The following is a 13548-nucleotide window of genomic DNA, read 5'->3' as shown; positions in this document are numbered from 1 at the left end:
GCCTCAGCTCGCCAGGCCATTTTTAAGAAGTTAACAACACAGGGAGGATCAGTCCCCTGGCATGCCAAGACCTTGGGTAAATTGCTGAACATCACTGGACTTCTTAAGTGTTTTTAGAAACTCCGTTTAGAACAATTAGCTGTAAAGGGCACAGATACTCTCTTGCTTGGAATGGCACCCAAAGCACTTTATTAAAGGTTATTTCAGGAACAATGGAAGGGTTACTGATCCCAGGAGCACACAGCATTGCACGGTCATCCAGATATGCTCTTCACTGAGAGAAAGACATTTTGCAAAGATGCTGCTGAAGGAGACTCCTTTGGGCCTGTGACGTAGCAGCCCCCACAGGGTTTGTGGAATGAGTTTACCCACGCCTCTGCCTCCCTGTGCTCCCCAAGGGTGCATGCTCCTGAGAGGCTCAGTGCCCGCCTTGGTCTCCAAACACCTGTTTAATCTGGGGGTTGAATGGATTCTTCTTTCCCAGGATTTGGGGCCACTGGAGCTGCACCTTCTCCCAGAAACGATCCGCAAACAACAGCAAAGCCACCTGTGAGAGAGAACCCAAAGGAGGAGGAAAAGGGAAATTAGGACAGATCACTTACCAACAAGATTTCCCACGTGCTTTCTGCCAGAGACAGCCTCTAGGATGGCCCTGTGACTCCCAGTCCCATGTCTCTGTATAACCTCCATCCCTTGCTGGTGGTGGGGCCTATCACTTGGTTCTAACGGAGGAAATGTGGCCGTGGTGAGGAGACGCTGCTTCAGCGATGCTGTCATGTTGTGTGAGGCTTGGCCTTGCTAGTGACTCACTTCGGAGGCTCTCCTTTCTGGGCTGAAGCTGAGGGTGATCCAGCTGCCATCCAGCCTGAAGCTGGCTCATCAGTCCAGCAGACTCACGGGAATGAATCTGCCAACAGCCCGAATGAGTTTGAAAGTAGTTCTTCCCCAGATGAGTCTCCAGATGAGAACGTGGCCTGGATACCATGCTTTGATTTTCATTTGTGACACCCTAAGCAGAGGACCTAGTTAAGCTGTGACCCACAGAAACTGTGAGATCATAAGTGTGTATTGTGTTAAGCTGCTAAGTGTATGTAATTTGTTTTTTCAGTAATAGATTAAAAATTCACTTTATCAGAAATTCACTTTTTATTCATCTGTGGACAGCTAGCATTTACTGCAGGCCTAAGGCTTGGGTTTTAGAGGTGAACATGGTATGTTCTTCCTTCCAGAAAGTCTCAGCCTAGTAAGGTAACCAGACATGCAAAATGACACCACCAAGCCCACAGGGAGGGCTGGGAGGCTGATGCACACATGGGAAAGGGAAGACATGTCACTTCTGTCTGGTGGGGGAAGGGGTGGGATCTCTCTGAAGAAGGTGGTGGCTGAGATGAATTTTCTAGGAGTTCCGCAGACAGATGATGTGGGGAAACAGTGCAATGGTAGAGGACACAGCATGTGCAAAGGCTCAGAGCTGTGGGAGAGAATGACATGTTTGGGGAACTACAGGTGCTTGGGAGTGGAGGTTGGCTGGGTCCCTGAATGGGTTGGGGGGGATCCTGGCAGGCTGTGAGTACAGGGAGTCTGGCTGAAGTTCCAGAGAGGAATCCTTAGCTTAATACACAGCAGTCTCGACCCTGGCTCTCCCAGCCTGAGACTTGCTCTCTGGTTCTGCTGTCGCATGTCAGGTTTCCCTTTACCCATGATGTTAGCTGGGTCCATTCTTGGTTGTCCAGTGTCTGGCTTGTCATTAACATGCCTTTGAGGAGGACGCTCTTTCTCTGCAGACAATGCCCTCATTTAGCAAATGGGACCTGGCCAGGCCTGCGGACTCCAGATGGCTCCATCTCAACAGTGGTTTTCAATGCTGAGCAATGAGAAATATGATTGCTGAAGGCCTCCAAGAGGGGAATACATTGTTTGGGAAGGATGCTCAGGGATATCCCCGACTTCTCCCCACAGGGCAGCTCACAGTCCCCTTCCTAATAGGCAGCGGGGCCAACTCCCTCTCTGGGCCCAGCCCTCTCATCTGGACATTGAGTGGGTGACAGAAAGTGATCCAAAGTCCTTTCTGTGTCTGACTATGTGTGAGATTTTAGTAGTTAGAGAAAACTAGGCCTGATTCAGTCACTGCATAAAGTCTCCAGCATTTTAATGTGTTCTGAGCCTTCTAAGGTGGACACAAACTTCACTCATCCCACTGCATAATCTCGGTCATGTCCATGCAGTGTCTCCCCCACAGCATAACACACAGACACCATACACACATACACCACACCCCTCACAACCCCACACCACACACACACACCCCACAAACACCACACACACACCACACTCCTCACAATCCCACACCACACACACATACATCATACACCCCCCACATACAGAAACACCACACACACACCCCACACACCACGCACACCACACCCCTCACAACCCACACCACACACACATACATCACACACACTCCCATACCCCACACACCACACAGCATACACAGAAACACTACACATACTACACACCACACATACATACACCACACCCCTCACAACCCCACACCACACATAAATACATCACACACACATCCCACACACCATACACCACATGCCACATACACACTATACACACACCACACAGATACATCACATGCACACCACACACAGATACACCACACGCATCTCTCACACACACACCACACACTCCACACCACACATACTCTCATATCCACACACACATCCTACACACACCCCCCACACACCTCAGATACCACCACATGCACACTCACCACATACACATATCACATACACAACCCTTACCACACACACACCACACACACCACACACACCCCCTACACCCCCTATACCCACATCACACACGCACCCTACATACCACACACACACACAAACACCACACATACCTCACCCCCAGACACCCCCACAGAAAGCACACAGATACTACACACACACACACAGCAAAACCGCACACCATATGCACCCCACATATACTTCTTTGCACTTAAACGCAGGAGCATGGCAAAGGCTGCCTGCATAGCTGGCCAGTGCCCCAGGGAGGGCCAGATCATCTCTCACACAAAGCATCAGGGCCTTTGAAGACAGAGGCCTGGGCTTGTGGCTGTTTTCCTGCCATTTCTCAACAAAGGAGGCTGCTGCCAGGTCTGTGGAAAATTACTGGTTCTTCTTTTTTATGTTATTGGCTTTCAACTTGATACACCTAAGCTGTCTCTCTAACAGTCATGTGGCATCAAGGCATTTAGTTCCCTCTCTGTGTTAATAAGGCAGGAGACAGGGTGAGGGCAAGAAGAGGGAAACGAAAATGAAAGAGCTCAGATCTGAGCATTTGCTAACTGTTTGGTTTGAACGCAATTCGTTAGTTGTCACCCTAATAAGGAATAAAATGTTTATGAGCAGGCATTGAGAAAATATTGAGCTGAAATGAGACTGGCATGCTTATCACTAAACTAGAGACTTGTGATAAAATGATCCACTGTAATCATTCATTCCTTTGACAAATATTTACTGAGCACCTACTGTGGGTTTCTCGTACCGCCATTTCCTGTTATAACTTCCACGAGGCACTGCACAGAGCAGGGCACAGCTACCCTTTCCGCTCTTTATCCAAGTTAGTTTCTTTCTCTCTCTCTCTCTCTTTCTCTCTCCCTTCCTTTCCTTCCCTTCCTTCCTTCCTTTCCTTTTCTTTCTTTCCTTCCTTCTTTCTCTCTCTCTCCTTCCTTCCTTACTTTCTTCCTTCCTCCCTTCCTTCCTTTCTTCCCTCCCTCCCTCTTTCTTTCCTCTTTCTTCCTTCTTCCTTCTTTCTTCTTTCTTTTCTTTTCTTTTTTTCTTTCTTTTTCTTTCTTGTTTTGAGACAAGATTTTGCTCTGTCACCCAGGCTGGAGTGCAGTGGTCAGATCTCGGCTCAGTGGAAGCTCCGCCTCCCAGGTTCAAGCAATTCTCTTGCCTCAGCCTCCCCAACAGATATTCTTTTATGCTTCTCTATTCATAGTCTAAAATATTAAAGCAAAACCTGTTCATTCTAGAAAAGCTGAAAACCCACTTAAGCAAAAAGAATAAAACACAATAAAATTCATCTGTAATTAAAATAGAGGCAGCCTCTGTTAACATGGGGTGTAGAGCCTTTCTGATTTTGTATCTTTTTTTTTTTTTTGAGATGGAGTCTCACTCTGTCGCCTATGCTGGAGTGTAGTGGTGTGATCTCGGCTCACTGTAACATCCGCCTACCCAGGTTCAAGTGATTCTCCTGCCTCAGCCTCCCAGGTAGCTGGGATTACAGGCACATGCCACCACGCCTGGCTAATTTTTGTATTTATAGTAGAGACGAGGTTTCACCATGATGGCCAGGCTGGTCTCGAACTCCCAGTCTCAAGTGATCTGCCCGCCTCGGCCTCCCAAAGTGCTTGGATTACAGGTGTGATCCAATGCGCCTGGCCCTGATTTTATATCTGAATACACACACACATACACACACACACACACACACACACACACAGGATTCCTCTTGAATATCATCTTGTAATCTGCTCTTATTGAAGTTGAATTTAGACACAGTAAAATGAACTCTCTTTGGTAAACAGTGCCATGAATTTGACAAATGCATATAGTTGAGTCATTGCTCCTATAATCTGTAGTCTTATCATATTTACTTTGCTCTACATTATAAACATATTTCTGTGTCACTAAAGGTGTATCTGTTTTGTTTTGTTTTGTTTGTTTGTTGTTGTTGTTTTGAGACGAAGTCTCGCTCTGTTGCCCAAGTTGGAGTGCAGTGATGTGAACTTGGCTCACTGCAACCTCCGCCTCCCAAGTTCAAGCAATTCTCCTGCCTCAGCCTCCTAAGTAGCTGGGACTATAGGCATGCACCACCACGCCCGGCTAATTTTTGTATTTTTAGTAGATGGGGTTATTCAGTGCATGGTATGCCATCAGATGGATGCAAGCTAATTCATTTTACCAGTGGAAACTTTTATTATATACCCTCCACCCCAACATTTGTTCTCAGGATGGGAGGATGGAGACACCCTTCTTCTGCCAATTCACACAACCTTGGCAGCCCAGGAGGTCATCAGCTCCCCTACTAAGCATGTGTGTGGAATAATATCTATTCCAGAAGCATGCTAGGGAATGGGTGCTCTGATTAAGTAGGATCTTCTGGTTAACAGAGGTTCTTTTCCAGGTATTTTCCTTTGTAGTTGAATGTCTTTCAGAGCCCACTTTCTTGTTAAGTTGTATATAAATACATCCAATTCATAAGACAGTAAAGCCAGAAGTGGTTTCACAGTTCATCAAGTTAGCTTCTTGTAATACAGCGTGATGCTTTATTCAATCACCTGATGATCTGGAATCATGCTGGGCCATCCTTACATTGGCCTGTGACTGCTATGGAGAATGTGGGAGGAGAGTGGGCAGGATCTATACTGACTCCAGGATGCACTTGACTTTGATTCCTTGAGTAAAATCTCTGATAAGAACTTGCCTTGCTGTCCTGTGACTCTGTGTTTGGTCATTTAAAAAATCTTTTTAAAATACAACTTTTCCTTTCGTTTGTCTCCGTCTCTCTGGACTAGTTCCTAACCAAATCACCCTCCACGCCACTACTACAGGCGTCTTTTTAGATCACAAGTCGGGCTATTCCTTTCTTGCTTGAGAACGTCCAGTGGCTCCCCATCTCCCTCAGGACCAAGGTCAAGCCCCAGACAGATCTTCCATGATCTGGTTCCTTAATAAGCAGTAGATTTCTCCCTCTGTCAACTCCACGGTCATACTCTCCAGCTGCACCGAGCGCTTTTATTTCCTCCAAAATGCCATGCTTTCTTTCATATTCAGGTCTTTGTCCATGCAGTTGCCTCTGCTCAAAACACTTCCTGCAACCCCTCTTTGCTTCCCTTCACTCTACTAGTTCATGGTCTTAGTTTTGACATCACCTCCTCTGAAAACATTTTTTTTTTTTTTTTGAGATGGAGTTTTGCTTTTGTTGCCCAGGCTGGAGGGCAATGGCACGATCTTGGTTCACTGCAACCTCCGCTTCCTGGGTTCAAGCAATTCTCCTGCCTCAGCCTCCTGAGTAGCTGGGATTACAGGCATGCGCGCCATCATGCCTGGCTAATTTTGTATTTTTAAATAGAGACGGGGTTTCTCCATGTTGGTCAGGCTGGTCTAGAACTCCTGACCTCAGGTGATTCACTCACCTCGGGTTCCCAAAGTGCTGGGATTACAGGCGTGCGCCACCCCACCCGGCCTGAAAACATTTTTGAACACCTCTCTCTCCCATCCTACCCCATAATGCTCTGTGGTGTTCTGTACTTGCACAGTTGGAGGCATTTACTGCTCTATATTTAATTGTCTGTTTACTCATCATTTTCCTACTCTATACTATAATTTTAAATGGCAGGGCGTTTTCTTGTTCAGTTTTGAATTCTCACTGCATTTGACACTGGGTAGTCACTCAATAAATAGTTTTGGATGGCACTTTGCCAATCTGGACTTTTCAGCTCAATATACATGATAAATAGGCAGGCTTTAGGCCTGGCTATCTGTTCTTGGCCACTTTATCACTGGCTACCAGTATGTGAACAAATCTTGCAGGAATAGCATAAGATTATGGCACATATTGATTTTCAGCTTTTGACTGTGTTTTCAATAACCAGATATAGTGAAACTGTTTGAGTGCAAGATAGAGCCCCAATTTGACAGACCTTGAACCTCAAAATCATTTTAAGAGTCAGGGACGGAATGGTCATTTGATAGATGGGATAAATATATGCTGGGGGATAAAACAAAGCTGTCTTTGATCCTCTTCTTTTTAGTTTGTTCCTGATACTCTATGTGACCATCTTTTCATATGCCCATTGTCTACAGAATCAGAAGGGTAAGATGCTACTCTGTGCAGAGAATGACAAGAATTGCTACCTAATAACTGCTAGAAAGAAGGGGGCTAGGTGCAGTGGCTCACTCCTGTAATCCCAGCACCTTGAGAGACTGAGGCGGGTGGCTCACCTGAGGTTGGTAGTTCGAGACCAGCCTGACCAACATGGAGAAGTCCCGTCTCTACTAAAAATACAAAATTAGCCAGGCTTGGTGGCACACGCCTGTAATCCCAGCTACTCAGGAAGCTGAGGCAGGAGAATCGCTTGAACCCAGGAAGCCGAGGTTGCAGTGAGCTGAGATCACGCCATTGCACTCCAGCCCAAGCAACAAGAGTGAAACACTGACTCGAAAAAAAAAAAAAAAAAAAAAATAGAAGGAAGGGATATACACAAACTCTTCTGAAACCAAAGACATCATTTTTTGGGGAATAGACCCTGATATTTAACCAGAATCTAACCAATAATTTTCTTTGATCAACTCATCCAATTGATACACAGGAAGGTTAGAAATTCTGAGGGCATTATTCTGATTTTTTTTTTTTTTGTGGCTATTTAAATCTGTGAGGTGGGCATTTAATACTTACTTCAAAATTTGCTCAGCATTTGTGGGACACCACTTTTACTCATTTGTTGGGGAGTGGGCACCCTTCTAGTTCCTTTTGAGGTGATTCTTACCCCTGGCATGAGCACTGGTTGAGCCTAGAGTTGGAGGAAGGTAGGCTGTGTTTACCTTCATTCAGGCTCCTGAGGGGACAATCAGCCCTCTTGTGGCCTGGGTCTCGATGGCCAGCCAGGGAGCATCCTCAGGCATGCCCCTCACGTTTGTACCCTTTGGTAGCCACACTATGCTTCCCTAACTGCTGGAGCAGAAAGGTTCTAGTGATGAGGGATTGCCTGAGAGTAAATGGCCCATCCCTCCCCATAGAGGAGCAGCTTTCTACATTTTACAAGTGGCAGAACAACTCCCCCACTTCTTTTTCTTCTTCTTCTTAATAAAGAAATGTCGTGAGCAAGTCCAGGACATACAACAGATAAAAGCAGAGCTTCTCTGGTTGAAGCCAGAATAATGGGATGGGAGTGGAGCCGGGAGGGGACAGAGTCCCACCCTCTGGCTCCCCTTGCTTTGTGAAGAGACCAGAGGAGAGCTACTTTACAGAACTGTACTTTGGATCCTCGATAGAAACAGCTCTTACTGTAGGATACCGCTAAGGACATTGTTCTCCTCCTATACAGCACCCTTTCTAGGAAGACCATAGAATACGTTTCTCATGGGTCTCACTTCCAAAAAATCCTTGTTATTTTCCTCTTTTTTTTTTTTTTTTTGGAGTGCTCGATTTATTTTTCTTATCTTATGGAAGCCATGGCTTAATGCCCCTTTTAGCATTGCACAGAGCTGCCCTTCTGGCAGTTTCTCAGGACTGCCCTGCACATATTTTATGAATTATAGAAATTAAGTCAGGAATCCAAGTATAATTTCTACTTTATTTTCCTATTGTCCCAAATTTCACTTTGTTTTCATTACATCTTCTATCTTATATGTGTATGTACCTTACCTCAAATCCTTTCTGGAACAAAACAGGATAAAAATAAACACATGAATGTGTAAGCATAAATAAAAACTAACAAACCATCCAATAACCTTCTGCAGCCACCATGTGACTGCACTCACCTCGTTGGGGTGGAATCCGTCCACGGGCTCGATGAGCTGCCAGGGCTGTCCGCCTCTCTTCTGCCACTCCTGTATGACTGCAGGACACAAAATGAGAGGGTTACAGACACACTTGCACAAGCAATGGCCAACATCCACGGACAAGGACGTGAGAGCTGCCTATGCCCTCCCGGGCCCATGTTGACTCAGCCACGGCTGTCTCTGAGCTGCTCTCTTGCACTGGGGGATTTCTGAACATAAAAAAATCTTCCCACTGTGTGTGTGTGTGCTTTTTCTAACTCAGGAAGGGAATACATGAGAATGTTAGATGAATGTGGTTTGTGTAGCAGGGAAGGCAGTAGGAAAAGGTGAGCTCTTAAATATTCAACACCTATTTCAGTACATGTCACTTTTCGGTGGTGCGGTAGGATGGTATTACAGTAGGGGAAAATCAAACATTTTGTTAACATCCCCTTCCATGGGTTGCCATTTGCAGACTCTGCCTGCATGTGTCAAGCACTTGCCTTTAAAAATCATACGGTATGTCAGGAATATAATTACATAAAATTATCTCATCGCCACAGTTAGAGGGAGTATGGCTGCAGAAAAAATATTATGAACCCCAAAGTGATGAAAAGCAATGAAACTGTCCTTCAACAGGGGTGAGAGACCAAGAATGTCAGTTTTGCTCTAAGGCAGCAGCACAATTAACTCTACATCATTCCATCATACAGTCAGTAAGAACTCCTCAAGGAAACTTCAAATCCCTAGGAAGCCTCCAGAGAGCAGCATCTGAGCCAGCTGCTCCTGGCGAAGCTACGCCCTCACTTTCCCAGCATCCAGTGATGGGGGCAGGCACAACTAAGATTCCTCCCGTTCTTTACTCTTCATTCCCCAGAAAACTCAAGAACATAGGTCTGTGCCCTCTGTTTCTCCCCTTCTCATCCCAAAGTAAGGATGGAAATTCTGTCAGGGGCTTTGATTGGACAAGAGGGGCTGGACTTCCCAGGGCTGAGTCAATACAAGGCTACTGTTGCAGTTAGTCCTAATATCCCAGCATAGTATCCCCACTTACTACTCAACCTCCATTCCCCAGGGGCTGAGGATAATGCTGCCCTTCTCAAAGCTCAGGAAAAATTCATACTAATCGTTTGGAGTCCTATACACTGAATTGCTAGCCCCTGTTAGCTTATTCTCTGGCAGAAAGACTGCCCCTGAGCCACAGCCTCGTATTATGCTTCTGGGTTTTACTAGAGGCTGTTAGAAGAAGCAGCTATTGAAAAGTGGCCTTTGCATTTCTTGAAAACTCAAATTGAGGACACCGTCCACTGTGTTATGTGGTGTCCGCCACACAGAGTCTCCAGGGAGAAGTTGCGGCGTGCTGGTAAATAACACTTCTCTCTGAAGGAATGGAAGGTACCTGCTCTTCTAATAGGAAGCTCAGAGCTGCATCAATGCTTAAATAGCACTCACTCTCATGCAAGTTTATTTGTTCTGCCAAGCCAGCATGCAGCTTTCGACAATATCTTTCTTGCCCTTGGCCATAGTGTCTTGTAAAGGGACAGTTTTGGGGAAGCTTGCCTGGCTGAGTCTTCAGCTTGCCTGGCCTGTTTTGCCTGTTTTTTCTTTTTTTTGGGTGTGGGGGGGGTGCATGACCTTGGAATCCAACCTTCTTCTTGAGGTTCAATTCTAGCTGCCCCACCTTTCCCTCTGGACTTGACACTCTGAAGCTCCTGTGGGTTCCAGACTGCCCTGCTGGCTGCAATACTGGCCCTGCCCGCTCAGGGATGTTGTCCAGCCCATTCCCTGCCATTCCTGATCTGAACATCCAGCAGATTGCCCTTAATGGAGAACCAGGCGTCTGGAAAGATTTCTTCAAACGCAGAGCCAGGATCACCACTCTCAGTTCTCTTTGTCCTTTTATGATCTTTGTCTCGTCTATCCTTGCAGTCCCACAGGAGTCTCTCAAACAACAATCAGCAATGATGCAGAAAGACCCAGGCCAGGTGAAATGTCAGCCTCCCCGTCCCCTCCGTGACTTCAGAGATGACATCATCTCCATTCTACTTGTGCTCCTTTTTGCTTCACCAAAGTTCTTAATGAACATTTTGTCCCTTCTCCCACTTTTCCCTTTATTTTTAGTTGGGTTTCACTTTATGCTATACAGATGCTAACAGAAGAAAGAAAAGAAAGAATGAAAGAAAATCCCAACAGTGTGTTGCAAGGACTGAATATTTGTGTCCCTTTCAAATTCCTGTGTTGAAACTCGAATCCACAGTATGATTGCATAGATAATTATTCCATGAAGATGGAGCCCCCATCATGGGGTTCATGCCCATGAATTCACACCCAGCCAAGTGTGGTGGCTCATGCCTGTAATCCCAGCACTTTGGGAGGCTGAGGCGGGTTGATCACGAGGTCAGGCGTTCAAGACCAGCCTGGCCAACATAGTGAAACCCCGTCTCTGCTAAAAATACAAAAGAAAACCCAAAAACAAAGAAACAAACCAAAAGATTAGCTGGGTGTGGTGTTGGGCGCCTGTAATCCCAGCTACTCGAGAGGCTGAGGCAGGAGAATTGCTCGAATCTGGGAGGAAGAGGTTGTAGTGAGCCGAGATTGCGCCACTGCACTCCAGCCGGGGCGACAGTGTGAGATTCCGTCTCAAAAATAAATAAAAATAAAATGAACCCCAGAGGGCTCTCTCACTCTTTTTTTTTTTTTAAACCATATGAGGATACAATGAGAAGTTGGCAGTCAGCAACATGGAAGGGGACCCTCACCAGAACCTGACCATGCTGGCATCCTGATTTTAAACTTTTAGCCTCCAGAACTGTGAGAAATAACTTTTTGTTATTTATAAGTCACCCAATTCATGGTATTTTATTACAGTATTCTGAGACAAGACAGTTATTAAAAAATTCCCAGGTGTGCTAATAAGAGCAAGCCAATGGGAATTGAGCCCAATCAAGAATTCAGACAGAATCTACTAAAAAGTTGTGAAGAGTTGGATGAAGAAGACATGGAGGCAGAGTCCTCTTGTAATAAATAGATGCATAGCAAACCAGGACCTGACCTGGACTATCCTGGTGTCATCTGATGCAGTGGTGGTAGGAAGCCTCTTAAATACTTTTTGACTCTCCATGTTTGCAAAGAGAGTTGAATGACATATTGAATCAAAATCCATGCCTGAGATGGCTAAGAAAAAGTCTAGAAAAGGATTATGGAGATCAGGAGCTCTGGAAAATCCACAGTAGACAGCAAATTTGAACCTGTTAAGGAAACACAGTTTAAACAAGATCATGTTCCTTGAGAAGAATGTTTACTAGGAGCCTGATATTACAAAGGTGAGATTTGCTTACACAGGAGTTTCTTAGACTGTGATTCAATTTTGGCATCTAGGCTTAAAGTAATTCTAGGCTATTTTCATTTTGATTTGCATTTTATGTGAGTTACTAATTACCAAACTAAAACCTATGGCCCTTAGAGAAAGAAAGAGAGGTGTTGATAGATGTCTTCATGGAACAAGATGATTCAATTATTAGTGATGCAGATTGAGCATCTCACATCCGAAAAGCCAAAATCCAAAATGCTCTAAAATTCAAAACTTTTTGACTATCAACATGATGCTGAAAGGAAATGCCTATTGGAAAACTTTGGATTTTGTATGTAGGATGCTCAACTGCTAAGTATATATAATGCACACATTCCAAAGTCCTAAAACATCCCCCAAAATCCAAAATCTGAAACACCTTTTGTCCCAAGCATGCAGGATAAGGATATTCAACCTATATTGTGTTTTCAAAATGAGAAAAGATGACCATTCCCTTCTCCTTCCTTTGGAGACTTGAGCAATCCCATGATTGTGGGGAGTATAAAAGGAAAACTCAGGAAAAAAAGCACAAAGAAAGAGAAGGGATATTTACTTGCCAAGCTTTGTGGAGGAACAGGATTGGGAGCAGTGGGAGAGGTCCACCTTTTATCATCACCATAGTCCAGCAATTCTAAATGATGTCCATGACAACACATTCCTCCCTGCTAGGAAATTATTCCTGTCTGTCAACTCCCATCCCTTCTCTACATTAGGTGGCAACTACAAGGGAGTCCAGCCTTTGGAAGAACTTGCTTGCCATATAAAATAATACAATAGGTGTTAAAAGAAAATGCTCCAAGTTTACTAAGACTACACCCTGTTTATTTATAGAGGTAAGCATCATTTTTTTCCCCATATGATTATTATGCCTGTGAGGGCTATGGGTCATCACATGTATGTAGCTATCAGGACAGTAAAACTTAAGGGAGCTTCAGTAACTCACAGGCAAGTGTTTATTTAGGATTTTATCTGTATCATGGCCAATGTCAAAGGAAAGATCCTTTTTTTTGTTTATCTCAGGATGAATTCTGCTTTCTTGGGAGAAATGCAATACCAGACACTGGTCTTTACTTTTTCCTTGATTGATTTTAGAGTGGGAGGTCCAATCAAAGATAACATGGTAAGTTGGTCAGTTTCCTTTCTACTTTGGACCATAACTTAAAATAGACCAATGAATTCCTATTTGTCCTTCAGAAGACCTGGATTAAGTTTCTTGAATGATCATGGATGATCTGTGGAGATTTGGAGCATAATGTATTTTGTTTTGCTTTTTTCTTCTTTAACATAGTTTATTTGTAAAATCAAAGAAACTGCTAATGACCAGCTTTCCAAAGATGTAATAGAAAGAATGGAGGAAGACTCATAAAACACTTGATAGCTGTTTGATGAACAGCAACACTAGCAGATATTTTAAAGAAAAGGCTGCTTTCTGGTCAGCACCATAAAGTCATTGGCTGATTTCACAAATGTATTCATGGTGAGGGGATGCAAGAGCCAGGTTTACTCCAATTGAGCTATCTGGGAAGCTGAGGGCAGCTGGAGATATATTTAAACTGTCAGTGTAAAAATGGCTTTGTCAGCCAAGTGGCATTTTCTTTCCTCTGTGGGGAGGTGTGGTGCAGACAAAGAAAAAGA

At 44.7% G+C, this 13548-nt stretch overlaps 1 protein-coding gene across 2 annotated transcripts in view; it reads right to left on the bottom strand.

The window, feature by feature from the left end:
• Nucleotides 1-166: 166 nt before the first annotated feature.
• Nucleotides 167-13548, bottom strand: part of AOAH (acyloxyacyl hydrolase) — a 228137-nt gene continuing 214755 nt past the window's right edge. The window contains exons 20-22 of one of the 2 annotated variants that reach the window (XM_073008965.1): nucleotides 8565-8641; nucleotides 1660-1778; nucleotides 167-547 (exon numbers count right to left, since the gene is read on the bottom strand). In XM_073008965.1, the coding sequence (XP_072865066.1) occupies nucleotides 199-547; nucleotides 1660-1778; nucleotides 8565-8641 (545 nt within the window). In that variant the 3' untranslated portion in view covers nucleotides 167-198. The remainder of the gene's footprint in view (nucleotides 548-1659; nucleotides 1779-8564; nucleotides 8642-13548) is intronic. The other variant, XM_073008964.1, reaches the window with a different exon arrangement.

The sequence above is a fragment of the Chlorocebus sabaeus genome, chromosome 21 (genome assembly GCF_047675955.1).
Source record: "Chlorocebus sabaeus isolate Y175 chromosome 21, mChlSab1.0.hap1, whole genome shotgun sequence".
In the NCBI taxonomy this organism is placed as follows: Eukaryota; Metazoa; Chordata; class Mammalia; order Primates; family Cercopithecidae; genus Chlorocebus; species Chlorocebus sabaeus.
This window is presented reverse-complemented; position numbering and strand designations above follow the sequence as displayed.